This window comes from Triticum aestivum, chromosome 7D (genome assembly GCF_018294505.1).
Source record: "Triticum aestivum cultivar Chinese Spring chromosome 7D, IWGSC CS RefSeq v2.1, whole genome shotgun sequence".
NCBI lineage: Eukaryota > Viridiplantae > Streptophyta > Magnoliopsida > Poales > Poaceae > Triticum > Triticum aestivum.
The window spans coordinates 604,930,714-604,956,476 of record NC_057814.1 but is presented as its reverse complement, the minus strand read 5'-3'; the positions used below and the strand labels follow the sequence as shown (position 1 = coordinate 604,956,476).

Below are 25,763 nucleotides of genomic sequence, written 5' to 3'. Positions count from 1 at the left end.
TGTGATCTCTTGTCGTCGCTAGCGCCGCCGGTGAGCACCGTCGCCTCTGTTTGCTCCCCTCCTTTAATCCCGGCGGGCAGCCCCCACTGTCAGCCTCAGGGCTTAAGTGAGCCTCGTTAGTGTTGGACGAGATTGACATTGACCCCATCATAGCCTCGTTAGTGTGTTAGAAGAAAATTTCATGGTGATATGTCAATACTATTGGATATGAATATTTTCTTGGATGCATTTCAATGTTTATTGATATTTCAAATATGAGTATATTGATATTAGTTTGATAGTGCTTTCTATTAAGAGCCCCAAGTCTTATTACCTCCACGCCCCCACCCCAAAAAAACTCAAGGCTGGCCGTGAGTGAGGCTAGGGGTTTGGGGCAGCCTTGGGTCGTGCCTCCGCCCTCCCTTGCCCTCCTTTGTATAGGGACTCGCAGCCCTCAAGGGTTCTGCGGGTGTTCCACCACCTATTGGTCTTCAACCAAATTAGACATGAGACAGGCAAGTTTTGGAGCTCTTTTTGGCCTAATTTCCTGTCGGTTGTTCACTCTTTTTGGTCTACAATAATTCCCACGCATTTAAGTGTGTGTGACCCTAGAGCCTCATATATATACGGCAATGCACAAAAATACCTTTTTGTCAACAATCGATAGCCGACCCTAACAGGTCATACCATTTCCTGTATATATGTATAAAGATCGCACTGAAAAAACCTTTTAGCAACTATTGTATGAAGCCTTTTGCCCTGTGATAGGGTCGAGCTGAAGGCGAGGTAGTCATCCTTGATTCCAACTCGAGGTACGTGCACTAAAATCCCCAAAATATGATTAACTCTTCAATCATAAGTATGGCCACACAATTCCAAAAACCAATCACTTAAGCTCTGCATCACCGGAGGAGCAATTCTCATATTGATAAATCCATGACTTGCGGCATGCTTTGGCTAAGCCCGAAAACCATCTTTACGATCTCCTAGTAATATTTGGTGACCACTAAGCAGACCAGTTTAATATCATGAGTATGAGCCTGATCTAAGGTCTAAGGATATAGACATATATGATGCATATGAGATATATAGTGATGACATAAAAAGGACAATTTTCTGGCAGTATGTGTCTATCCAATGTCAGTTCAACTAACGGGCATCCATAATGTCGGGTTGATATCTCCATATCTATGACTGAAAAACACGGTCATCAATCAATATGTATGCAGTCTAAATGTATGTGTTTACATACATTTTATGAGGAGGGGTGTTTAGAATAATATATACTTGAATATATGCTGATGGTGTTTCACAAGCAAATTCATTAACAAATTATTACAACTAGTCGTCAACCCGTGCGTCCGCACGGGTTAGCCTATTCTAGATAGATTTATATAGGTTGAACTTATATTATTTTTGGTGCATGCAATATTTTTTGGAAACAAAATTATAACATTAGTTCTAGAATAATTTTGGATCATTGCATCTACAATATGCAACGATGAATATTGGTTACCGTGTAGCATAAATGATATATTCTTTTCAATAAATCCCTGATTACAAATTTACATACAAGATGTTAGACAAATACTGCATTGTCTGGCAATATTTTTGGGACTGGTTGTTAGATTTGTACCCACACAATATATCGATGAACATAAAGGTAAAGCATGATAACATGCCAATATCTACAAATATTTTCCTCTGTATAAGTGCCCCGGAGACCTAAATTATTAGTTCTAGAAAGATAAATTTAAAATCTTGTACGGTTTACCGCCCTCTAAAACCCAATGGTACTAATATATCGTGATATATATTGTTCGCCTGCATAAACCTTGAATGGTTCCTTTAATTCTGTTAAAAAAGGATGCACGACTTTAAACTTTACTCCGAAATCTTGTTATTTGCATGTTACACTGAAAGACCAATGTCTGCATCGCTTTTATTTATTGCTTGCTATCTAAGATACGCATAGTAGTATTCTGTTGTGTAACCCGAAGATAGGATATTTTTCACTGAAAACGTTAGTATATGTACAGGTGCTGGAAATTCAAATATAGAAACAAATAGGATCACAAATACATGCTTGCAATTTACATGCTTTTCAAATCCTGAGTTTAGTGAAATACCAGTAAAACAAAGGAATGCATATAAAATTAATTAATTTCCATCTTCCACAATCAAGTTTTTCTAGAAAGATCTCATCGGGCTTGTATATCACTGTAGTCCATCTGAAAATTTGCAATGCAAGTAACCAATGATTAAAAATCAAGTATCTTGCAAACATAATTAGATACATGTGGGCCAATATATCTAATGATATACTCACAGAATAATTCAATGGTACAAATTGTGACGGCTTGAAATATGTGAGTCGCATGGATTATCCTCCTTTTTCTAAGAAAAATGTGAATAACATAAAACAATTATTTAAGCAATGCTTGTGTGTGCACCTTTTGTATTTAGTGAAAGCATTGCTAAAACTTCCATAATCAAATCCTTTGAAAGCTAGATCAACAGTTGTAAATAATTTGGACATCCACGTTGTGTTTCTAAAATATTGTTCACTGAGTACTCTTGTTAATTAAGGTGAGAAAGAACTAAATTTGATGGATGCATGCACTAAAACCTACTGATATAAGGCGTGTTCTCACACAAAGCATCACACCACGTAGTCCATGTAAATTATAGGAAGAGAACGAAGTAGCTAAAAGGAAGAAAAGTAAAATTAGGGAACTTGCAGCTGCTTTTTCTCCAATTATTCTTCTATTCTTTGATCCTATCTATTGCTTTCATCCCGTGGACATCATCCGAAAGTAGTCCACCCCTTTCTGGAGGAGGCAGCCAGTCAGTGGCTAAGTATAATCGGTCGCGTGGCTGCTAGACTCTGTGGGCTGAGTACAGAGCGTACCGGCCGAGAAGTGGATATTACTGCATGTGCATGAACTCTCCGTTGGAAACAACTTGGGTAGCCGGCGCCATGGTGCGTCACGTGACACGAAGAGGTCATGGGCAATGGAACAGCTACCCAGCTGCTGAATGGACTCGTCGCCGTGGATCGTTAGGAGCATAAATAGTATTGATACTTGCTCAATTATTGCAGACCACCGGTTCCATCCTTCCAACTTTGTTGGTCCAAGTCCACACGTGACTAATTGCTGCAATTCTATGCCAATTTAGTAAAATGCAAACATGCATGGCTGAAGGAAATACAACTGAACATCGTAAATGACAAAAGATATACAATCTGGATGTTAGATGGTAATACATAGTGACATTAGCAATATCAAAGTTTAAAATTGTCTTGTTTTCAAGCCAAAACATCAACGTACAAATGACTATCAAGACGTTATTACTACTAAACGAAATTTACAACTGAAGTAAAAGGAAGAAGATATCCGATATGATGTCAATTTACAACTTAGAAAAAAAATAGAAGAAGATGATACCGGATGTCATGTAGGCCATATGATTCGGCCGTCAGACATCTTACCCGCCTTTGTACATAACCTCTCCTCCTTGTTGTAATGCTTAGCACTGGTTGTAGGATTGTAAGAAAACAGTTGGGGGGGACTCCTCTGTAGGCAGACCATGAATGCATCCGTCCAATTGCTCCTCCATGCATTAATCGACTTGGAAATTGTTGGCTTAAGAAGATAACCATGATACGCAGGGTGGTCAAAATTAGAATATAATATCAAGAGGTTTAAATTCGAGTACTGGAATATGAAATTGATAAGGATCGATTCAGTCGAGCATTAAAATTTGAGGATGCGTAGTCATGGTATCGAACCAGATTACCCTGTCACATCAGAACAAATCAAGTGAATAATCATCATATTAATTACTTGCTAGCAATAGACCGCCTCTTGCTGCTGCAGCCACACCCTGGCCCAATCTTATAGCTAGACTGCCTTTTCTCTCGACGCGAGAACTGGGGCGAGAAGAACCATGGACATGTACTTTGATCATGGGGTTAGAGAGATCATGGAGCCGATCTTTCTTATAGAGCATGCAGATGGCGTGGCTTGCATCTTATCTATCACACCTTCACGGTTTTCTCTCTCTTCATGCTGTGGTGAAATCTTCCTGTAGAGAAGCCTCCGTCTTCTGGTACTTACTGCTCAATCGTTGCAAAACGCCATGCCCATCGTAACAACATATTAACTTATCTGGATTGTAGGCTTCGACTCGTGCATCCTGAGACGGCGGCGTTGCAGCGAGGATAATTAATTGGATTGCAGGCTTCGACTCACGCATCCCCGAACGGCAGCGTTGCAGCGAGGATAAATTATGCAGTACTGCGAACGCATCTAAACGAACATGAGGGCGACCATGTTCTTCAGGAAGATGTACGTGTACTACTTGTTAGAATGTTGGACGGCCTCTTCTTTTGCAACGAATAATCAGCAGGTTTTCTTACAGTCCAAGTCCAAGTACAATACATATGTATCCTATTTTAGATCGCTTGTATGGAGCCGTGCATGACGCAGACTCTTGACTGGATGCATAATCGGTTTGGGTCAGTTGGGTCAGTTTGTCTCTTCTCTCCGTGCAAAATTAATAGATCAAACAGTTAATATATTTTTAATCACGTGGATTAATTGAAAGGTATAGATCGAAAGATCTACACCATAATAGTTCGGTCCCACCAGATAAAGGGCTTCTATTTTTTTATTATCGTGTGAATTTTATGGAGATCTACACCGTAATAATTTGGTCTCACCAGATTAACGGCTCCTAATTACTGATTAACGTGGGAATTTTTAGGAAGTGCCTAATTAGTATAGGTATAGAGGTATAGATATAGATAGATAGATAGATAGATAGAAAGATATTATTCATTGCACAAATCATGAAACAACAGAAAAATGAACATTTTATTATTACCTATAGGCACAATTCCAACGTAGACATGTTACTATATAGATGAGTGAAAAGTATCGAATTCATGGTGCAGCGGGCTGCTTCAAAAGTCCGTATTGATGGAGAGAGGCGTGCTTTATATTTGAACATTCTCCTTCACGTCTAGGCTTTCTTAGTTCTTAGACGTGGGATCGATTTAGGCCGCAGAATCTTTGTTAGTACTGCTAGCAGAATTTTAAACTCAAGACCACTTCACTCAGATACCATATTGAATTCATACTTCAGTCAGTTGCTTTAAAAATCCAAACTGATAGAGAGAAGCGGACAATATATTTCAACAAAAAGGTTAGCTTGCCGGCCGGCAAGCATTTGTCTTTTCCGTCTCGGTCGCCGGCAGATGCTGCTCTTAAGTATAAACAAAAAGGATAAGTACATCAGTTTATTGGCCAGTTTATTGAAGTTGAACCACCATTTGGAGCTGGTGACTTTTGTCCTGTGCAACCATTTGGAGCTCCGCCAGAGCCGTGTGCTACCATTGGCTCTCTGTTTGCTTTCATGTGCTATCGTGCACTTCTACTTTGGCCTGGAGACCAGCTGAAAACTTCAAATTTGACCCTGGAGACTAACTATATTCCCCTAACATTATAGTGCTCAAGCTTTTCTCCTTCCCAACACCAGGCCATGGGCTCTCGCCGTCCTCCTCCTACCACCCTAGTCTTGGTGTTGCTGCTATGCCTCTACTATGCGCCGCGCCGGGCCTTCTCACTCTTCTTCAACCTCAACTTCTCCGACCCAAGAGCCGGTTCATTCATCGCCGTCAACGGCGATGCACTCGTCAGCACGTCGTGGCTGGAGCTGACAAAGAACACGCGTGATGCAAACATTCAGAGCAGCGTCGGCCGGGCATGGTACGACCACAAAGTGCCGCTGTGGAGCAACGCCACCGGCGAGATGGCTAGCTTCACCACCACCTTCTCCTTCCGAATCACCCCAGACAAGGACAGCATGCCGCTGACAGGCGACGGGATGGCCTTCTTCCTCGGGAGTTTCCCTTCGGTGCTCCCGCCCCGGAGCGCCGGCGGCGGCCTCGGCCTCCTCCCAACCCACACTAACGGGACAGGAGACGGCCGAATCGTGGCCGTCGAGTTCGACACTTTCCTCAACCGGGAATATGCCGATATCAACGGCAACCATGTCGGCATCGACGTCAACTCCGTCAACTCCACCGCATCAACGGACACCACGACCTGGCCGGGAAAAAGCCTCACGTCCCTCCATGTTATGGAAGCCACTGTCAAGTACCACAAAGATTCCAAGATGCTGGCCGTTGATCTCCTCATCGAAGATGCCTTGTACCAGGTCAATGCAACCGTCGATCTGAGTAGATACTTACCGGAGGAGGTCGCCGTCGGCTTCTCCGCGGCGACTGGCGACATCGCCGAGCTGCACCAGATACTGTCATGGTCATTTAGCTCTACTCTGCAACTTGAATCAAAGAAGGAAGCACGTCCACCTGCCGAACCTCCTCTTCCAATTCCAACCAGCAACAGCAACATCCACAAAAAGTTGGTACCAATCCTAGCATCTGTCCTAGTTCCTCTGCTTTTTTTGTTGGTCTGTGCGACCGCAGTGCTGGGATGGCGTCGACACAAGAAAAGAAGAGCAAACGAGGACAGCGAAGAAGAGTGTGACGACAGAGCTGACCTCGAGAGAGGTGTGGCTGCCGGAGGCCCCAGACGGTACATGTACCACGAGCTGGTCGCGGCAACGAGTAACTTCGCCAAGGAGGAGAAGCTCGGGCGAGGCGGCTTCGGGAGCGTTTACCGGGGTCACCTCACGCTCACACCCGCAGCTGCTGTCGGTAGTGACCAAGACCGCCGTGAGGTGGCGGTAAAGGTGCTGTCAGTGGAGTCATCGGCGCAAGGGAGGAAGGAGTTCGAGGCAGAGGTGAGGATCATCAGCAGACTGAAGCATCGCAACCTTGTGCAGCTGCTGGGTTGGTGTGACAGCCGCAAGGGGCTCCTCCTTGTCTACGAGCTCGTCGCGGAGAGCAGCCTCGACAGGCACCTCTACAACAAGGACGGCACGTATCTAACATGGCCACAGAGGTACAACATCATCCTCGGCTTGGGGTCGGCGCTGCGCTACCTCCACGGAGAGTGGGAGGAGTGCATCGTCCACGGCGACATCAAACCCAGCAACATCATGCTCGACTTGTCGCTGAGCACCAAGCTCGGGGACTTCGGGTTGGCCCGGCTCATCGCCCACGGCGCCGGGTCAATGCAGACCACCAAGGCCGTGCTCGGCACCGTCGGGTACATCGACCCGGAGTTCGTCAACACGCGCCGCCCTAGCACCAAGTCGGATGTCTACAGTTTCGGCGTCGTCCTCCTAGAGATCACCTCTGGCCGACGGCCGGTGATGGAGACCACGGAGAGGTCCTTCACTCTGCTCAGCTGGGTGTGGGGCCTGTATGGGAGGAATGCGATCCTTGACGCGGCGGACGAGCGGTTGAGGGGTGACGAGGCGGACGCTCGGTGGATGGAACGGGTGCTCGTCGTCGGGCTCTGGTGTGCACACCCAGACCAGGGCGAGCGACCGTCCATCGCGCAGGCCATGCACGTCCTACAGTCCGACGAGGTGAGGCTGCCGGCGCTGCCGCTGCACATGTACCGGACTGTGCCAGATCCCGCGTCGTCTGGCCTGTATGGGTCTTTCTCCGTTGACAGCTTGGGCTCCATTTGTGTTCGCTCATCTTCGGTCAGCATCGGCAACATCACCCATTTCTCTGAGTCGTCCTCGACTGCGTTGCTACGACATTCCAAGGATCTAGGTAGATTCACCCAGATTTGTAAGGACATCTCTAGCTGATTCCCTAAAAGGCTAGAGAACTCCTAACCCGTATAAAGGAGTAAAAAATTTACTCCTCGGCTCGGCGCACGCTTAAATATACTCCCCTGCCAAGCGTTGGACTGAAAAAAATTGTCGGCGGAGTCGTCGCTGCAGGGGAGAAATGAGTTAAAGCCAGAGGTGAGAATTATCAGCAGACAGAAGCATCGCAACCTTATCCAGCTGCTGGGCTGGTACGACAGCTACAGGGGTCTCCTCCTCGTCTATAAGCTCGCCACCGAGGGCAGCTTAGACATGCACGTACCTCTACGGCAAGGACATCCCGTATTTGACATGGCCATAGAGGTCATACCTCCGTCCGGGTTTATTAGGCCCTCTTTCATTTTGGGTCCAACTTTGACCATGTATTTAATTAAAAATATATAAAGTTTATGCTACAAAAAGTATATTGTTGAATTTGTATTTGAAAGAGGTTTTATATGATATACTTTTTGTGGCATGTACTTTTTATTTTATTAGTTAAAATTCATGGTCAATCTTTGGCTCAAAATAAAAGGGGGCCTAATAAACCCGGACGGAGGGAGTAGAAGATAATCCTTGGCTTGGGATCCGTGCTACACTACCTCCATGTGAGTGGGAGCAGTGCGTCGTGCATGGCGACATCAAGCCAAGCAACATCATGCTTGACTCATCGATGAGCACCAAGCACGGAGACGTCGGGTTGGCCCGGCTCTTCAACCACGACACTAGGTTGATGCAGACCACCAAGGCCGTGCTCAGCACAGTCGGGTACATCTACCTGGAGTTCTTCAACACGCGACGGCCATGCACCGAGTTGGACATGTACAACTTCAGTGTCGTCCTCCTGCAAATCGTCTCGGGCGTCTGGCTAGTGATGGAGACCGCGGGAAAATCCTTCACACTGGTCAGGTGGGTGTGGAGCTTGTACGAAAGGAACACGATCCTCAACGTGGCCGATGAGCGGCTAAGGGGTGAAAAGGCGGACGAGCGGTGGATGGCGCGGGTGCTTGTCGACGGGCTCTAGTGCGGGCACCCTAACCGGTACGTCCTGCAGTCCAATGAGGCGAGGCTGTGAGCACTCCCATTGCACATGTACAGGACTGTGCCGGACCCTGCGTCGTCCTCCGGCACGGATGAGGCTTAATTTCTCCATTGACAGCTCCACCTCCAGCTCCAATAGTGTTCGCTCTTCTTTGGTCAACACCGGCGGCGACCGTCTTTCTTCCGGCTCATCCTCAACTGCGTTGCTATGACATTCCAAGGATCTAGCTAACTGATTGATCCAAATTTGTAAGTATGGTGACCATAATATGTAAGCATAACATTAAACTTAATGTTAGGGGCAACAAACATATATGTCATTTGAACCGGCTGACAATTTTTTTAAAGATGGTTGGAACCCCAACCTCTGCATTGTTATGATTCACATGACCATTTTTTTAATTAAAGTTGACATAAGGCAATGGGGTCAAAAACATCAATAAATGATGTACAGAACATAAGCAACCACAATAGAGTCACTATAAGATATGAATAAAGCATTGAGACTAAATCTACTTCTTCCGCAACAACGCCTTCGATAATGGATGAACACCCACACCTCGCCTTTGCCGCGTCCGGCCTTACACAACTAGGACACATATTTTCATTTTGCTTGTCGAGACTAACCACTGAAGGCCAACACATTAGCAAGCAGACAACGCCTTCGACAAAGCAACCAAAGTAAGTTAAATCCTTGAAGGTATTTCAGCAACACGTTGTGTGCAAACACCAACAAACAAGACATAGCTTGACATCTATACTGTCATGATCTACTTTCGATTATATCTATCCGAGGCACATCTCTCTCTTATATAATTCGAATTGACGGGAGAAGGAAGGGGAATGGTAGCAGAGAGAGAGAGAGAGAGAGCGGGGGGGGGGGGGGGGGGGGGGGGGAGTAGGTGGTAAAGGAGATGTGTTGTCTAGGACTTTTTTTCTGAAATAGTGTTGTCTAGAATTTGCTCTATGGGCGTTGATCCCTAGTAGTGGCTTGATTAGTCATGGATGGGCCGATAACATACCCCTCCTTTACCAGTGTCTTGTCCCCAAGCCGCAATGCTGGGAAATCTCACGTGAAGCTCCTTCTCATTCTCCCAGGTTGCTAGATTTTTTCGGTAAATTAGACCATTGCACAAGGATCCCCTCAATGGTGGAACTCCCACGACATTTGGTGCGGCGATCCAACTCATGCTTTTGAATTTGCAGCGATAGTTGATCGTCAGTGAGGCGAGGCGGTTGCTGGTGCACGGTACTTGTCGTTGGCAATCTTGCATACGGCTGTGGAACATGGAAGATGGGATGGATCTTCTGATGCATGCTCAGGCAGTAGAAGTCCATATGTCTGATTTCTGAGTGGCTCCAACCCTCGGTATGGCCCAAAATAACGAAAGACAAGCTTCACATTGGCCTTGTGCGGCAGAGAAGTTTGTATGTACGGCTCCACGTGAAGGAGGCCCAATCTCCTGCAACAAAAGAACACTATGTACGTTTATGGTCAGCAAAATCCTTCATTCGTTGCAGAGCTCGATGAAGATGTTGACGAAGCAACGATGTCATCAGGCGGCAAGGTTGTTCGCTACTTGAGCAGAAGTGTTTGATATCCCCATAGAAGCATGGCTGACGTCTATATAGAGCCAAGAATGGCGGAAATTGCTTTTGTAGGCCGAGTTCCATGATGGTCTTCAAATGCAAGATTCAAAACTCGTGAAAATTCAAAATTTTACATTCAATTTTTTTAAAACAAATATAGATATAGATGATGACACAATGCACATGTGTGTAAATTTTCAGGACAAAGTACGTTGAAATAAGGGCTGTGCAAAAAAAAACAACAAATCTAGGGTTTTTAACACATGATACTATTCATCAATTTTTTAAAATATAATTATTTCTATAAAAATTTCTGATAATATATGACCTAAATTTAAATATCACTTATATGACCCCGTCGGCCTCCCGTAGACCGAGGAGAAACTTTACGGTCTAGCCGAAGCCGAAGACAGAGTGGTTCCGGGCTGAAGAGCACTCTTCTACCGAAGTGAGAGTGGTTCCGGGCCGAAGAGCACTCTTTTGCTTACGTAGGCCGAAGAGTGCCCTGTCATGGTACACACGAAACAGAGAAAGTCTGTATCTGAATACCCATGCATATTCGTAAGTGCATGCATGCAAAGATTTAGTGTGGCCTCGTTCGTGTATGTACTATGCATTTGAATACTCACATGTCCTGGCCAGACGTATACACACAGCCGAATAATTAACGACATAAACATGCATGTACATACTCGGATACTAGCGCGCGAGTTAGATATGGCACACACAAGCTGAAAGAGTCAATATACAGATAAACAAGCAGCATGAAAATTTAGGACATCTCCGACGATGACACTCAAACCATACAGATTGCGCAGTTTGGACGTGTTGTGCCATTCAACGCGGGTTTGTATCGGTTCGCGGGCGATCTGGTCGTACTTTCTCCTGCATAAAAGCCGGCTGGATGGCCCGACGAACCCGCCGAATACGAGCGAGGCCGCTCGCTGCTCCACCTCCCTCGCCTAGCCCGACGGAGCCAGTTGCCGCTTCAAGCCAGTGCATGGTTCAGCAACTTGCGGCTCCAAGCCAGCTCGTGGAGGAGTTGTGACTTGCTCCACGTCGGCACGCGGGGGAGGGGGAGAGGGGACAGGCATCGTGGCTGCCGCGGATGACGCCATGTCGTATCGCGCCTCCCGTGCCTATGACCGCGCCATTCGCCGTCAACGCGTGCATAACCGTGCCTTGTCGCCAGAGAAAGAAGCCGGCCACACGAAGATCGACGAGTCGGTGGCCAACGCGTCCGCGTCGGCCACGAACGTCGAGGGAAAGTAAAACATGGGAGATCTGCCGCCACTTGGGACCCAGGAAGGCCACAGTCGGCGCATTCCCGTCTTGCACAACTGGTGACTTGCCTGGTTCTTTATCTCGAACCATCGCTGGCCCCGCCTGGGCACCACGGAAGTTAGGAGCCCCCTTCCCCTCCGGCTGAAACACCCTCTTTGCCACTCCGATTAGCGGCGCAACCTGATAGAGGGAAGATACGGGGGAAGAATATACCTCCGGGGCTCCCGGTAATTCGATGAGCGGGCCGTCGGTCATGGGGAAGAAGACAAAGCGATCCGTCGCGACAGGTCTTAGACTAGTATAGTTTATTAGTGTCATGGGAATGGAGCTCCGCGCGGCCGGACGTGCATATAATTTTACCTTTCTTAGTTAAAATATGTTTAAAATGCAAATATTTTCGTCCGGTTTGCATAAAATCCGATTTGTTTGTATGAATTTCATTCGGCTTGTTGAAAAATAGTTTAAAATGTATGTGAACAGTGTTGGATGACCGTCTGTGGCATCCATGTCCGTGGACTGGTCCTTAGATATGGAAGAGAATTTCTGGATCACTATGAGAGATGCCCTTATACAAGGTACTCCCTCCATCCTAAATTTTTTGTCTTAAATTTATCTAAATACGAATGTATCTATTTACGTTTTAATTTAGATACATCCATATCTAGACAAATCTAAAACAAGAATCTTAAAACGGAGTGAGTAGTAAATATGGCACGTAGGTGCTGATCGTAAGTACATATGCAAAGGTTGCCTACCGTTTTCTAAGTGCATGCGTACAATGACTCGGTGGGTACCTGTGTGTATCACGTTTATTTTTACGTGAGTGTATCACGTATTTGAATACCCATACGCATACATATGCAAATAGACTCGCGCCACCGGCCAGCGCGTATACGTGGGTACCCGAAGTCGGAGGCAACAACAATACTCGGTACACACGGGTCGCTTTCGATCTCGCCTCCTGCCGCCAGGCCGTCTTCCTCCGCCGCCGTCCTCTGGCGGCTCCCCTTTGCTGACGACCTCAGTCGTCGGTGGCGAGGGGGTCGCCGAATCCACGCCTGTGGATTGTTTTAGGTATTAGTTTCTTATAGGATTTGAGGTTATTTATCGTCATGGCTTCGGCAGTGGTGATGGCGGCGCCGATTAATAAATCTTCAGATCCTTTAGCAATGAGGCGATTCGTTTTTGGGGTGGATTTGGAAACCAAACTATTCAAGCAAGGATGGTGCGGCGGCGACAACATCCTTGTGATGGACCTGTGTCCTTGGGCTCCGCCGTTGCGACGACGTTTGCTCCAGCGCCGGCGTGGAGCTTGGGAGGTAGTCCAGGAGCGGATGCAGATTGTGGTCTGCATCGACGACATCTGGAAGATGGTGAATCTGGATTCGTGGTTCGTGGCAGGCAGGTATGGTTTCCTCCTCCAACGTTTTAGTTGTGCGGGGGTGTCAGATCTGGAGTTCGATGGCGTGTCCGGGGTGTTGCCCCGGTCTGATTCGTTCAACGGCAATGGCTTCGCTTTTATTGGCGAGCCACCTTGGAGGTCCGCAAAGCTGCATATCAGCGATGGAGCCGTGTCGCGCTCGGGTGTGGAGGTGATCCGTCATTTTTCTCCTATGGTGGTGCCAGAGGCAGGTGAAGGGCGTTGGTGTCAAGCTCAGAGGATTCTTCAGTCTTGTTTGTAATTTTACTTCTTGGCTGGGTTCTGCTGTCTTCTTAATTTTGTCAGGTCGGTATGTACGTGGCTTGTACTATGATCCTTATGTATAAATGAGACATGTATTATCATGCAAAAAAAAGACGTGGGTACTCGAATAGTCATACATAGTCCATGCAAAAAAAAGCCAGAACCTTTTTTTCATGGTAATAAGTGTCTCATTCATATCATAAAGATTAAAGTACAAGTCACGTAAGGACCGAGATGACAAAACTGAAAAGATAGCAGAACATCTCTGAGTTTCACCCCAACGCCCATCGTCTGCCTTCGGCACCACCACGGCGGCCACCGAAGAAAAGAATGACGGATCACCTCCTCACCCGAGCTCGACGCGGCTCCATAGCTGATATGCAGCTTTGCGTACCTCCAAGGTGGCTCACCAAAAGTGAAGCCCTTACCGTTAAACGAATCAGACCGGGACAACACCCCGGACACGCCATCGAACTCCAGATCTAGAACCCCACCACGACTAAAACGCCGAAGGAGGAAACCATACTTGCCATCCACGAACCACGAACTCAGCACACGTCCCGTCTTCCAGATGTCGTCGATGCAGACCACAATCTGCATCCGCTCTGGACTACCTCCCAAGCTCCGTGCCGACGCTGGAGCAAACGCCGTCACAACGGCGAAGCCCGAGGACACAGGTCCACCACGAGGATGCCGTCGCCACCACATCATCCTTACTTGAACAGACTGGTTTCCAAATTTATCCCCAACCATACGACCGATGACCCCGTGAGGGAAGGATCTGAGGAATCTTTATTCAGCGCTGTCATCGTCGTTGCCGAAGCCAAAGCGATGAACAGCCTAAAAAACTTAGACTACGAAAGAGAAAAAACGATCCACATATATAGATCCGGCGACCCCCTCATCACCGACGACCGAGATCGCCAGTAGAGAGGAGCCACCGGAAAACGGCGCTGGAAGACTGGCCTCTCCTGACGGCGGCCAGGGTTGCAACCGCCAGGGAAGAGGAAAACGATTCACGGGGCAAGGACTCCACAATAAAGCCAGAACCTGAGAGATTCACGGAGATAAATACTAATTACGTGACTCGCTGCAAGGTCAACGGGGTCATCGTTGGCTATAGAGATCTTTTCGGCCAACACGTGTGTATGGAGAGTCCTGTTCGGCCTACAGCAGAAGAGTCCTCCTCGGACTGGAAACGTTACTCTTCGGTCCATAATAGGTCGAAAAGTCCACTTCAACTTCGGTAAAAATCGAAATGTCTCTCTTGGGCCTACGGGAGGCCGACAGGGTCACATAAGTGATATTTCCAACTTAGATTATATATTATACCAATTTTTTATAAAAATATATATATATATATATATTTAAAAATCCTATTCATTTCCCTAGACTATGAATTTTTATTTTTTTATAGTTTGCATTTTAATTATATTATTATAAAATTTTACACACATACACCTCACATCCTTGTTTATTTTTACATTTCTTTTATTTTTTTAGAAACTGAAAATTTTCAATTTTGTTTTTTTCTTTAAAATTCGGCCTCCATGGAGGCTGAGATCCAAAGCGCCATTCCTCAAGAATGAGGACTTATGTGGTACGATGTATTATTCCAGAATTCGACCAACAGAATCCACTGACTTCAATTGCTCGGACACGTACCGATGAAGCATATCAGGTACTCCCTCCGTTTCAAAATAGATGATCCAATTTTGTACTAACTTTATACTAAAGTTGAATCATTTATTTTGAAACGGAGGGAGTAGTTCTCAAGACATTGATTCACAAGCTCAGTTTGCCCACTTGTCTGTGGATGCTACTATCTATACTAGTATGTCATTGACGCCGTCTAGTCATCGTTCGCCTCCTCGTCCGAATCCAACAGGTCCACAAGGTACGTATGTGTAGGGGTCCGATCGACGAGCGATGACCACGAGCTGCTGCTGCTGCTAGCTGCACCTCCCCGTTGTTGTTGTGCTGCTGCTGCTAGCTGCACCTCCCCGTTGTTGTTGTTGTTGTTTTTTCTTTTTTTTCTTTTTTGAGAAAGATCCCCACTGTTATATTCAACTGACAACGTTGTGTGCCATACAAATGAACTCTGGGGGACCAAAAAGCCACACATGGCGCCCCAAGGTAAGGGAAACTGAAGCTTTAGCTAAATTATGAGCCTCCCAATTGTGCTCTCTTTTCTCATGGTCGAAAATGACTTGGGCTAAAACCTGCATCTTCATCTTGATATCCTGAATAATTGCATTGCTGGTCCCTCTGTAAGCACCTTTGAGGTGATTTACAGTTGCCGCACAAAATCAGTGCCAATCTGAATGTTTGTCAAGTATAGATCAGATGCCAGATCAAGCGCTTCCCTGAAAGCCATAGCCTCTAGGATTTCCGGCTGGACAACATCCTGGATAACCACAACCGAAGCTCCAAGATAGGATCCCTTCTCGTCCCTACAAACTACAGCAAAGGATCCCCTGTCTTGGCTTCTCGAGACTGCAGCATCGACGTTTAATTTCATGCATCTGACAGCTGGGGCCTTCCAATAACTCCCTTGTCCCTGAATTGCTGCTGGGGCAACTGTCGTAGAACTGGGCACCTTGCCGTGAACCAAAGACAGGTCACCCAGGAACCTCTGAATGAAGTTATAAGTGGTGAGTGGAGAGTGGAAAATCCCTTCATGGATTGCTTGTCGCCGAGCCCACCAAATAGCCCAGAGTGAGACCAAAATAATGATGAACTCCTCATCTCTGGTCGACTCCATCAGCTCCATCAGCCACAACCTTGCATCAGTATGCCTGCTAGCAGTAAGGTCTTCAACAAGCTCATCATCCAGAAGTGCCCACACACACTTAGACATATTGCAATGAACTAGCGCATGGTGCCATGAATCTTCTGCATTGTTACAAACCTGACACACAGCAGAGTCGGCCATACTCCTGTGGTGTCGAACAACCTCTATAGGAATTGAGTTCCGTGCTAGCCGCCACGCAAAATTCTTTATTTTCCCCGGGACTCTAACTTTCCAAAGCTTTTTCCATTCTTTCTGAACTGCACTTGTGTTGGACGTCGAAGGCCTACCATCCAACCAGGCCTCACGCCTTTTTTTTGTGTCAATCAGCAGCCTGTAGGCAGATCTGACAGTAAAATTGCCACTTTTTTCGTAATGCCATGCCCAGCTATCGTCCAAATTGCGAGAACTTAGAGGGATGTTCAGCACTACTTGAGCATCAGGAGCTTGGAGGTGTTCCAAGACCCGTTGGCGGTTCCAAGCTTTCAAGGGTTCGTCAATCAAATCAGAGACCAGCATGGGTGGGCTAATAGACCTCGGATGGAGAGTCCGCAGCATGAAATCGCGAGGGATCCAATTATCCTCCCAAAGCTTGATGGAACGGCCATTGCCAACGCGCTTAATGAGCCCCTGTTTCAGCACCGAAACACCTGTATGAACTGCCCTCCGGACTTGTGACGGGTGACTGCCGAGGTCTGCTGTTAACACATCACCATTGGAATAATAGACGGCACGTAGGATTTTAGCACTAAGTGAATTAGGGTCTTGAATCAGTCTCCAGGCTTGCTTGGCCAGCATTGCTAGATTAAATAATTCTGTATCACGAAAACCGAGCCCCCCCAGATATTTTGGCATGGTCAGAACGTCCCAAGACACCCATGCCACCTTCCTTTCGCCTTCCTTGCTGCCCAGAAAAATTTCCTCAACATAGTGTCAATGTATTGGCATAAACCCCTCGGTAAGAGGAAACAAGACATTGAAAAGTTGGGCACAGCTTGAGCTACTGACTTAATTAAGATTTCCTTCCCAGCTGAAGCCATACACCTCTCGATCCAGCCCCGGACTTTACCCCACAACCTATCCTTGATGTACCTGAAGGCGTTGTTTTTTTGATTTACCAACAACCCAAGGTAAGCCCAAATACCTCTCAGAAAGTGATTCATTGGGTACAACTAGGATATTTTTAATCACCTCTTTTTTATTATTTGGACATCCTTTGCTAAAAAAGATGCTAGACTTGGATAGATTGACACGCTGTCCGGAAGCATCACAATAAGCTTTGATCATCTCATTCACGGTATTGGCACCCTCTTCATTGGCCTTAAAGAATAACAGACAATCATCCGCGAAGAGAAGTTGGTTAACCGGAGGGGCCTCCGGTGCAACAATAACCCCCTTCACGTTTTCATTTGAGTTGTGAGCCTTCAATAAACACGAGAGCTCCTCTGCCGCTAGCAAGAAGAGATAGGGAGAGATAGGGTCTCCTTGACGGATACCTCTCGAAGGTTGAAACTCTTGCAACTTGCTGCCATTCAATAGGACAGTGAAAGAAACCATGGAGACACATTGCATTATTTTTCTAACCCATTGAGAACTAAAGCCCAATTTCAGCAAAACTGCTTGCAGATAACTCCATTCTACCCTATCATAGGCCTTCATCATATCCACTTTTAGAGCACAATGAACATTCTTTTTTCTTCTATTTCTTTTCATGAAATGTAAACACTCAAAGGCAGCAATAATGTTGTCAGTGATGAGCCTTCCAGGAACAAACGCAGACTGTTCGGGTGAGATAATCTCCGGCAAAATCCTCTTCAACCGATTAGCATAAACTTTTGATGTGATCTTGAAGATCACATTACACAAGCTTATAGGTCGGAATTGAGTGAGGGAGATTGGGTTGGGTACCTTATTAGGGATCAAAACAATGAATGCCTTGTTTAAAACCTTCGGAGAATCTTCCCCATTCAGAACACGCAAGACCATCTTGGTCACCTCATCACCACACACACCCCAGTTTTTCTGAAAAAACTGCGCTGGGAAACCATCCGGACCCGGCGCCTTGGTAGGAAACATTTGAAAAAGGGAATCTTTTATTTCACTAGCCGTATATGGGGCATTGAGCATTGCATTCATACCTGCATCGACTTTCGTAGGTATATGAGAGAGGACCTCCTCCATCCCCACTGTACCTTCAGACTTGTACAAGTTTTCATAGAACTCGGAAGCCATAGTACCTATGTCTCTCTCATCATTGCACAACGTGCCATCCGGGCGTGTGAGCTGCTCAATGCGATTCTTTCTTCTCCGGTTACTTGCTTTGTGATGAAAAAAAATTGTTTTGCCATCCCCCTCTGCAAGCCATTGAATTCGTGAGCATTGTCTCCACATGATCTCTTCTCGAAAGTTCAACTCAACAATTCTGGCCTCTACCTTCTTCTCCTCATATGATGGTCCTAGCCTGATCGGGTCGCTTCTTAATTCTTCTAGCTTCCTTCTAAGCTGCTTTAATTCTTTTCAGACATGTCCAAAAGTGCATGACCCCCAACTTGCTCGTGTACTCGCCAACCTTTCCAGTTTGTCTTTCATATCGCTTACCGAACCACTATGTGCATCATCCTTCCACAACCTTTCCACCATTGGTATAAAATCATTATGCGTTTCCCACATCGCTTCATATCTAAAGGGTTTATCCAATGCCATTCTTCGGTTTGCTGAATCCATGTTCAAGTATAAAACGATTGGACTGTGGTCTGATTTAGTAGCTAGTAGGTGTCTAACCGAAGTGAAAGGGAAGAGATCGCTCCAACTAGTAGTTGCCAAAGCACGGTCCAGCCTTACACGACAGAACTGCCCTCCTGCTACACGTTTCTCAAACGTCCAATCGAGGCCAATATAGCCCAGATCATCAAGCCCACATAGGTCAACCGCCTCTCGAAAACCACCCATTTGGGAAACATCTCTCTCATTCGGACCCAATTGTTCTTCCCTTCTTAAAACTTCGTTAAAGTCTCCTATGCATAACCACGGAATGGTAGATTCCCCCCTCAAGTGAGCCATGGTGTCCCATGTTTGTTTTCTCAAACTTCGGTTCGCTTCTCCATAGAAACATGTGAGTCGCCAATCTTCCTTACCTTGCTCTGTCACCCAGGCATCAATATGATATCTTGTAAAGTTCTTCACTGTTAATACCACTCCATTCCTCCAGAACACACCAAGACCCCCGCTCCTCCCTGAACTTGCAACTGCAAACCCCCCATCAAAGCCTAACAAAGATGTCAGGCCCTCCACTCGCTGTTTTGTTAATTGCGTCTCCACAATACACACCACCGACGGCGCACTTTCCCGTATGAGCTCCCAAAGCTCACGAACCGTCGCGGGGTCGCCAATCCCGCGACAGTTCCAACACAATATTCTCATTTATTCCGGCGACCCTCCACTTGGGAGGCCGCCTCATGTGTAATATCCATGTCCACCTCATCTTCTGCTCCTCCCTGCTTTCTCCTCTTGACTACTGTAACCTTTCTTGGAGTGGTAGAAGAGCCATCAGCGATCAGATTGCCGCCACCCGTTGTGCCAATCACATTACCATCCACAGTCACCGGAGTAACTCCATCAATTAACAACACTTTTCCCGCAACTGTGCCTGGCTGTATCGGCACCGCAGGCTACCCCAGTACATTGACCGTACCATCCTGGTTCACTAGGCGCTTCCTGGGTCCTCTTTGTGAGATCTCACCAATTGTTCTAGCATCTTGGGTCGAGTACTCCGTGTCAACCTGCTCGTTTGGTGCTTCATTCTGTCCCCGACCCCCTCCACCGCGTCCCCATCCACCTCTACCTCCCGCCTCACGGCCTCCTCTCTGTCCAGCTCCTCTTCCTCCTTCCCTAGCAAAATTCTGTCTGGGAACAGCCGTTTCAAAATTCCACAATAGCCAAGGTCCCCATTCACAATCGCCCGGGTCATGCACGCCATCTCCACACTCCTCCACCACATGACCCATCAAACCACAAAAATAGTAATAATCTGGTAGCTTCTCATAAAAAACTGGATATTTCTTCCTCTCCTTCAGAGTTATCGGCACGAATCTGACAAGAGGAATCTGAACATCCAGAAACACTCTCGCTCTCAAATATTTTGATGTGTCAATGAATCCCTCATTCACAACAACTGTGATGGGTGGCTCTCCCACCTTCCGTGCCACCTTTTCTGCTAGTTCCTTCTTCCTCATCAGTCCATCCGGGATCCCCTCAATTCTGGCCTAGACCAAAATCTTGTCAAGCCTATAATCGTTAACATTGCTGAACCCGTCATACTCCTATAACACCACAGCTGCATTATGGAAAAGCCTGGACCACCATCCATCACCCTTCGCCAATCCCCCAAGCAGCTGAATTGTGCAATAAAGAGATTTGCCCCCTTTGGTTTGAAGAGAACTTGCTGCGCCGCCGACCACGCCGTTCTCATTGAGTTGAACAACGCTGAGTGACTAAATTCGCGTGTTGTATGCACCTTGAAAATTGCTAGCCACCTAACCTCTTTGATCAAATCTTCCAGTTCCTCTGAGAAATCAAGATCAATCTCCTCTTCCCCCCGAAGATTTAACCCCTCGAATCGATCTTCAAGGTTAGGGATAGGACCCCAACTATGCTCCTCCCTCTCCGCATCATTGCGACTCCCACTGCCGCTCCCCCCATCTTCCCCCGCCTGCTCCTTCAGCTGCTCTTCCCGGCTATCCTCGTCTCCCGCGATCTTCTCCCCCCGCACTTTCTCAACTACCTCTTCTCTGACCTCTCCACCGCCCCCTATTACCTCAGATGGTGGTTCCGCCATGCGGCTGACGAAAAAACTGCACTCTCGATCCCCTTTGGACTCATTCTCCGACCTGAGGAATCACGCTAGATCTTCAGGATTTTGGTACTCTGACAAATCGCCAGAGGAAAACGGAACCCTAGAGCAGGGGAAAAATACTCCTTTTTACCTCCCCGTTGTTGTTGAGCTTGGAGAACCGCAACAAGGCCCTGGGTCGTCGGGCCCTAATAGGATTACCCCCCTTTTTTTTCTTGCACTTGGCCCACTCCCATCAGTTGGCAGTGGCATTTTCCTAGGCTTGCTGCTCTCAATTAGTGCATCAGCTCTCTCTTGCTCACCTTTCAACTGAACAAGAACATCGACAGTCGCCTTTTGACATGAACTCACAACCATTTTTGAAATCTTCAAAAGGAGTACCTTTACCATTGAAGAGATTTCACATCAAACAAGAGGTTTCACGTATCCAAAATGTATCACAACAGTATCCTAGAAGTATCAAACAATATTTTCTTTTTTTAATAAAAAAATTGAGGGACACGTACAGGATACGTATCCGGCTGTACCAGGACAGTATCCAAGTATTGGGGTAGTATCCGGCTGGATAAGCGTGCTTTCTAAAGTATCCATGCAATGTAGATCTTAAAAAAAAGTAACAGACGCCTATGCTCCTTGGCCCAGCTAGCTTCCAATGCTCCGCCTCCTTGACTAAGCTAACCATGAATTCACGATTACATCCAATCCAATCATCAAGTTGCTTAACATCAAGTCATATCTACGCCAATTAATGATGGATCAGAGTACTACAGGCCAAATTGTCAACATCATGCTGATCAAGTCCTTGGTGGTGAATATTGTCGACTTCTTGTTGAATCATCAGTCCTTACACCAGCGTATGATATACGACTAAAAACAAATGTGCTGTAGTTTTTTCCCCTGCTGAAACTGTAAACAATGAGAGCAACTATCTTGTTGACATTTTTTTTCCTTCTCTTAAACAAGATATATATCGGTAGTAGTACATCTTACAGAGTAGCTCAGTGTAACGCCCACGATGCGGCTATATCTCCCATGTGTCGATGCAAATAACAAGTTAAACATACATCATCCAGAATACAATCAAGGTCCGACTACGGAACCAAAATAAAAGAAGATAACCCCAAATGCTAGATCCCCGATGGTCCCAACTGGGCTCCACTACTGATCATCAGGAAATGAAACATAGTAACGACCAAGTTCTCCATCGAGCTCTCACTTGAGCTGGGTAGCATCGCCTGCACTGGTATCATCGGCACCTGCAACTGTTTGGAAGTATCTGGTGAGTCACGAGGACTCAGCAATCTCACACCCGCGAGATCAAGACTATTTAAGCTTAAGGGTAGGAAAGGGGTAGTGAGGTGGAGCTGCAGCAAGCACTAGCATGTAAGGTGGCTAACATACGCAAATAAGAGCGAGAAGAGAAGCAACGCAACGATCGTGAAACTAGAAGTGATCAAGAAGTGATCCTGAAACTACTTACGCACAACCATAACACAAGAACCGTGTTCACTTCCCGGACTCCGCCGAAAAGAGACCATCATGGCTACACACACGGTTGATGCATTTTAATTTAAGTCAAGTGTCAAGTTCTCTACAACCGGACGTTAACAAATTCCCATCTGCCACATAACCGCGGGCACGGCTCTTGAAAGTTTATACCCTGCAGGGGTGTCCCAAATTAGCCCATTATAAGCTCTCACGGTCAACGAAGGATATTCCTTCTCCCGGGAAGACCCAATGAGTCTCGGAATCCCGGTTTACAAGACATTTCGACAATGGTAAAACAAGACCAGCAAAGCCGCCCGATGTGCCGACAAATCCTGATAGGAGCTGCACATATCTCGTTCTCAAGGCACACCGGATTGTCCAAACTTCCGGTAGGCGAGCCCAGAGTTGCCCCTGGTGGCCACCGGCGGCTGACAGGTTGGACCAACACTCAGAGGAGCACTGGCCCGTGGGTTTAAAATAAAGATGACCCTTGAGTCTGCAGAACCCAAGGGAAAAGGCTTAGGTGGCAAATGTTAAAACCAAGGTTGGGCCTTGCTGGAGGAGTTTTATTCAAAGCGAACTGTCAAGGGGGTCCCATAAATCACCCAACCGCATAAGGAACGGAAAATCAAGGAACATAACACCGGTGTGACGGAAACTAGGGCGGCAAGAGTGGAATAAAACACCATGCATAAGGCCGAGCCTTCCACCCTTTACCAAGTATATAGATGCATTAATTAAATAAGAGATATTGTGAATCCCAAAAATATCCATGTTCCAACAAGGAACAAACTTCATCTTCACCTGCAACTAGCAACTCTATAAGAGGGGCTGAGCAAAGCGGTAACATAGCCAAACAACGGTTTGCTAGGAAAGGTGGGTTAGAGGCTTGACATGGCAATATGGGAGGCATGATATAGCAAGTGGTAGGTAGCGCGGCATAGCAATAGAGCGAACAACTAGCAAGCAAAGATAGAAGTGATTTCGAGGGTATGGTCATCTTGCCTGAGATCCCGCAAGGAAGAAGAACGAGTCCATGAAGAAGACAAACGGACGTAGTCGAACGAATCCTCACAACTCCGGAACGAAAACGAAGCTAACGAGAGAAGCAACCCGGAAAGAAACAAACAACATAGTAAACAACCACCACATACACATTGGCATGATGCACAAACAAGTATGATGCATGTCAGATTTAATGAGGCATGGCATGGCAAAGTGCAACAAACAACACTACAAATTAAGTGGAGCTCAATATGCAACGAGTTGCATATTGACGAAACACCACATGACTTATTAAGTACTCTCCCATTTATGTACTCAACAATATTAAATGTTGATTAACATGGCAAGAGGTGAAGCATAAGTAAACTAACTATTTAGGCAAGTTTAAATGAGGCCGGAACAACAAACAACAATTCTGGAAAATCCTCATGTCCATATTTTAGATTTGGTACTGTTCTGTCTAAAACCATATTTTATTGTTGTTAAACAGGAAAATAAAGTGCAACATGTGAATTTATGCATTTTTCTACCCCATTTACATATAAAGTTTATTTAAAATGGAACTACGGTTAATTAGTTATGAAATAAATCATTTTGACATGGCATTTATACAAATTTAAACAAACGGCAAGTTTAAACATTTTAAACATAGATGAAAGTGGGAGATTATGAAACTAGATGAAAAACTAAGCATTTTTCATATATAAATTATTTACATATGATGCACGGTTCTGAAGTTATTATATGCATGAACATGGAGGGTTTTTCCGTAAAACGGCACTCTCTGAAAAAATAGCTAATTCGCAGCAGCATGAAAAAAATACACAACGGGCTGAATCTGGTTGGCCCAATCGGCGGAAAAAAACAGAGGGGCGCTGGGGTGTGGCCTCACCCATGGGCTTCGGCCCGGTTCGGTGGAGAGGGAGGCTGGAAGGGGCGCTGGGCCTTGGAGACCGCTAGAGGCGTGGTCAACGCTCGGGACGAGCGGGCTCCTGCTGCTCGAACGACTCGAGGGAGAGGCAGGGGCGTCCTCCTCCTGCTCGATGCAGAAGCAGAGGAAGAAGGCACGGCGGCGCAGAGGCTTGGCGGACGGAGGCGAGCGGCGCTGGGCGTCAAGAGGTGCGGGGAAGGCCGGGACGGTCCCGATCTGGGAGGACCCGAGGCGGACGAGCGGTTCCTGGTGGTTGCATCCTGATACAGAGAGAACGGGAGAGAGAGATGAGATACAGAGAGGAGGAAAACAGGGGAAGGAGAGGGCGCGACGGGGCTCATCTGCTGGTCGGCGAGGTGGAGGGGCTGGACGAGGAGGAGGGCGCAGCCTCAGACGCTCGCGGGCACAGGGGCGCGCGAAGCAGTTCCTACTGGAGCTTGACGTCGAGGTTGCCGGGGCGGACGACGCTCCGGAGGTTGGCGCAGGGCAGTGCTGCTTCCGATCCATATCGGGTCGAGGCACGGGAGGAGGGAACGAGGCGCTCGGGCCTTGCGGGGCAGCTGGATCCAGGCCTCGGTGGGATGAACTGGGACGATGAGGGCCATTCGTACTGGATCGGACGGTCCAGATCGATGGTGGGGGCTGCACGGGTTGGTTGGCTGGAAGTGGCTGCGCGAGAGGATTGGGCAGATGGTATTTGGAGGGATCCCGAGGTGGGAGGCGACGGCAGCGCGACCGAACAGGCTCCCTAGGGTTTAGGCTGATTATAAATAGTAGGTTGCTTTTTGGGTAGGGGCTAGCTCGTCCCTACGATCATAATCGGACAACTGGGAAAAAATAGGTAGGAAGTCCAAATAATAAAACAGAGATGTCTTATAGATGTTTGGGGATGATCCGAATCCAACGGTCATGACTGCCCGGGTCGGGTTCGGAGAAGTTTCAGACACGCACGCGAGGGGTTTGAGTACTGTACAGAGAGACTCCGGTTTAGACATGAGGGAAAACTAAGAACAAGGGATTTGATGAGCTCAGAAAAGAGAGAGAAGAGAGCGGTCTGGTTGATCTGAGAGAAGGTCAACCGAGACACGAAAGAAGCGGCAACTACTAGCGGATGCAAGTTTTATGAAAACATGAGAATGCAATGCTCATGATGACATGATAAAATGCAACAAACAAAATAAAACACACGATAGCAACGAAGAACATTGAAGGCTTCTGAAGCGTCGGTCTCGGTGCGTTACACTCAGTTGGTTACGGCAATTTTCGATCCTTCGTTAGGTGCAAAACTATTTCTTAATCGCTGATGAATCACATATACATATACATGGATTGCTTCATTTGCATGCATATGGTTCAGACGTCTGCTTTAGCTTTTAAGGATATA

At 46.7% G+C, this 25,763-nt stretch overlaps 1 protein-coding gene across 1 annotated transcript; it reads left to right on the top strand.

Annotated features, from left to right (window-relative positions):
* The first annotated feature begins 5,439 nt into the window (after positions 1–5,439).
* On the top strand, positions 5,440–8,969 carry LOC123170143 (L-type lectin-domain containing receptor kinase IX.1-like). Its single transcript, XM_044587981.1, has 2 exons — positions 5,440–7,556; positions 8,855–8,969. The coding sequence occupies exons 1-2, from the start codon at positions 5,527–5,529 to the stop codon at positions 8,967–8,969; spliced, it is 2,145 nt and encodes a 714-aa protein (XP_044443916.1). The 5' UTR covers positions 5,440–5,526.
* The last annotated feature ends 16,794 nt before the right edge of the window (positions 8,970–25,763 follow it).

Coding starts and splice junctions, on each gene's coding strand:
- LOC123170143 (XM_044587981.1), top strand. CDS start 5,527: ATGGGCTCTCGCCGTCCTCCTCCTACCACCCTAGTCTTGGTGTTGCTG. Junction 7,557..8,854: donor GCGTCGTCTGGCCTGTATGG/GTCTTTCTCCGT, acceptor GGCACGGATGAG/GCTTAATTTCTCCATTGACA.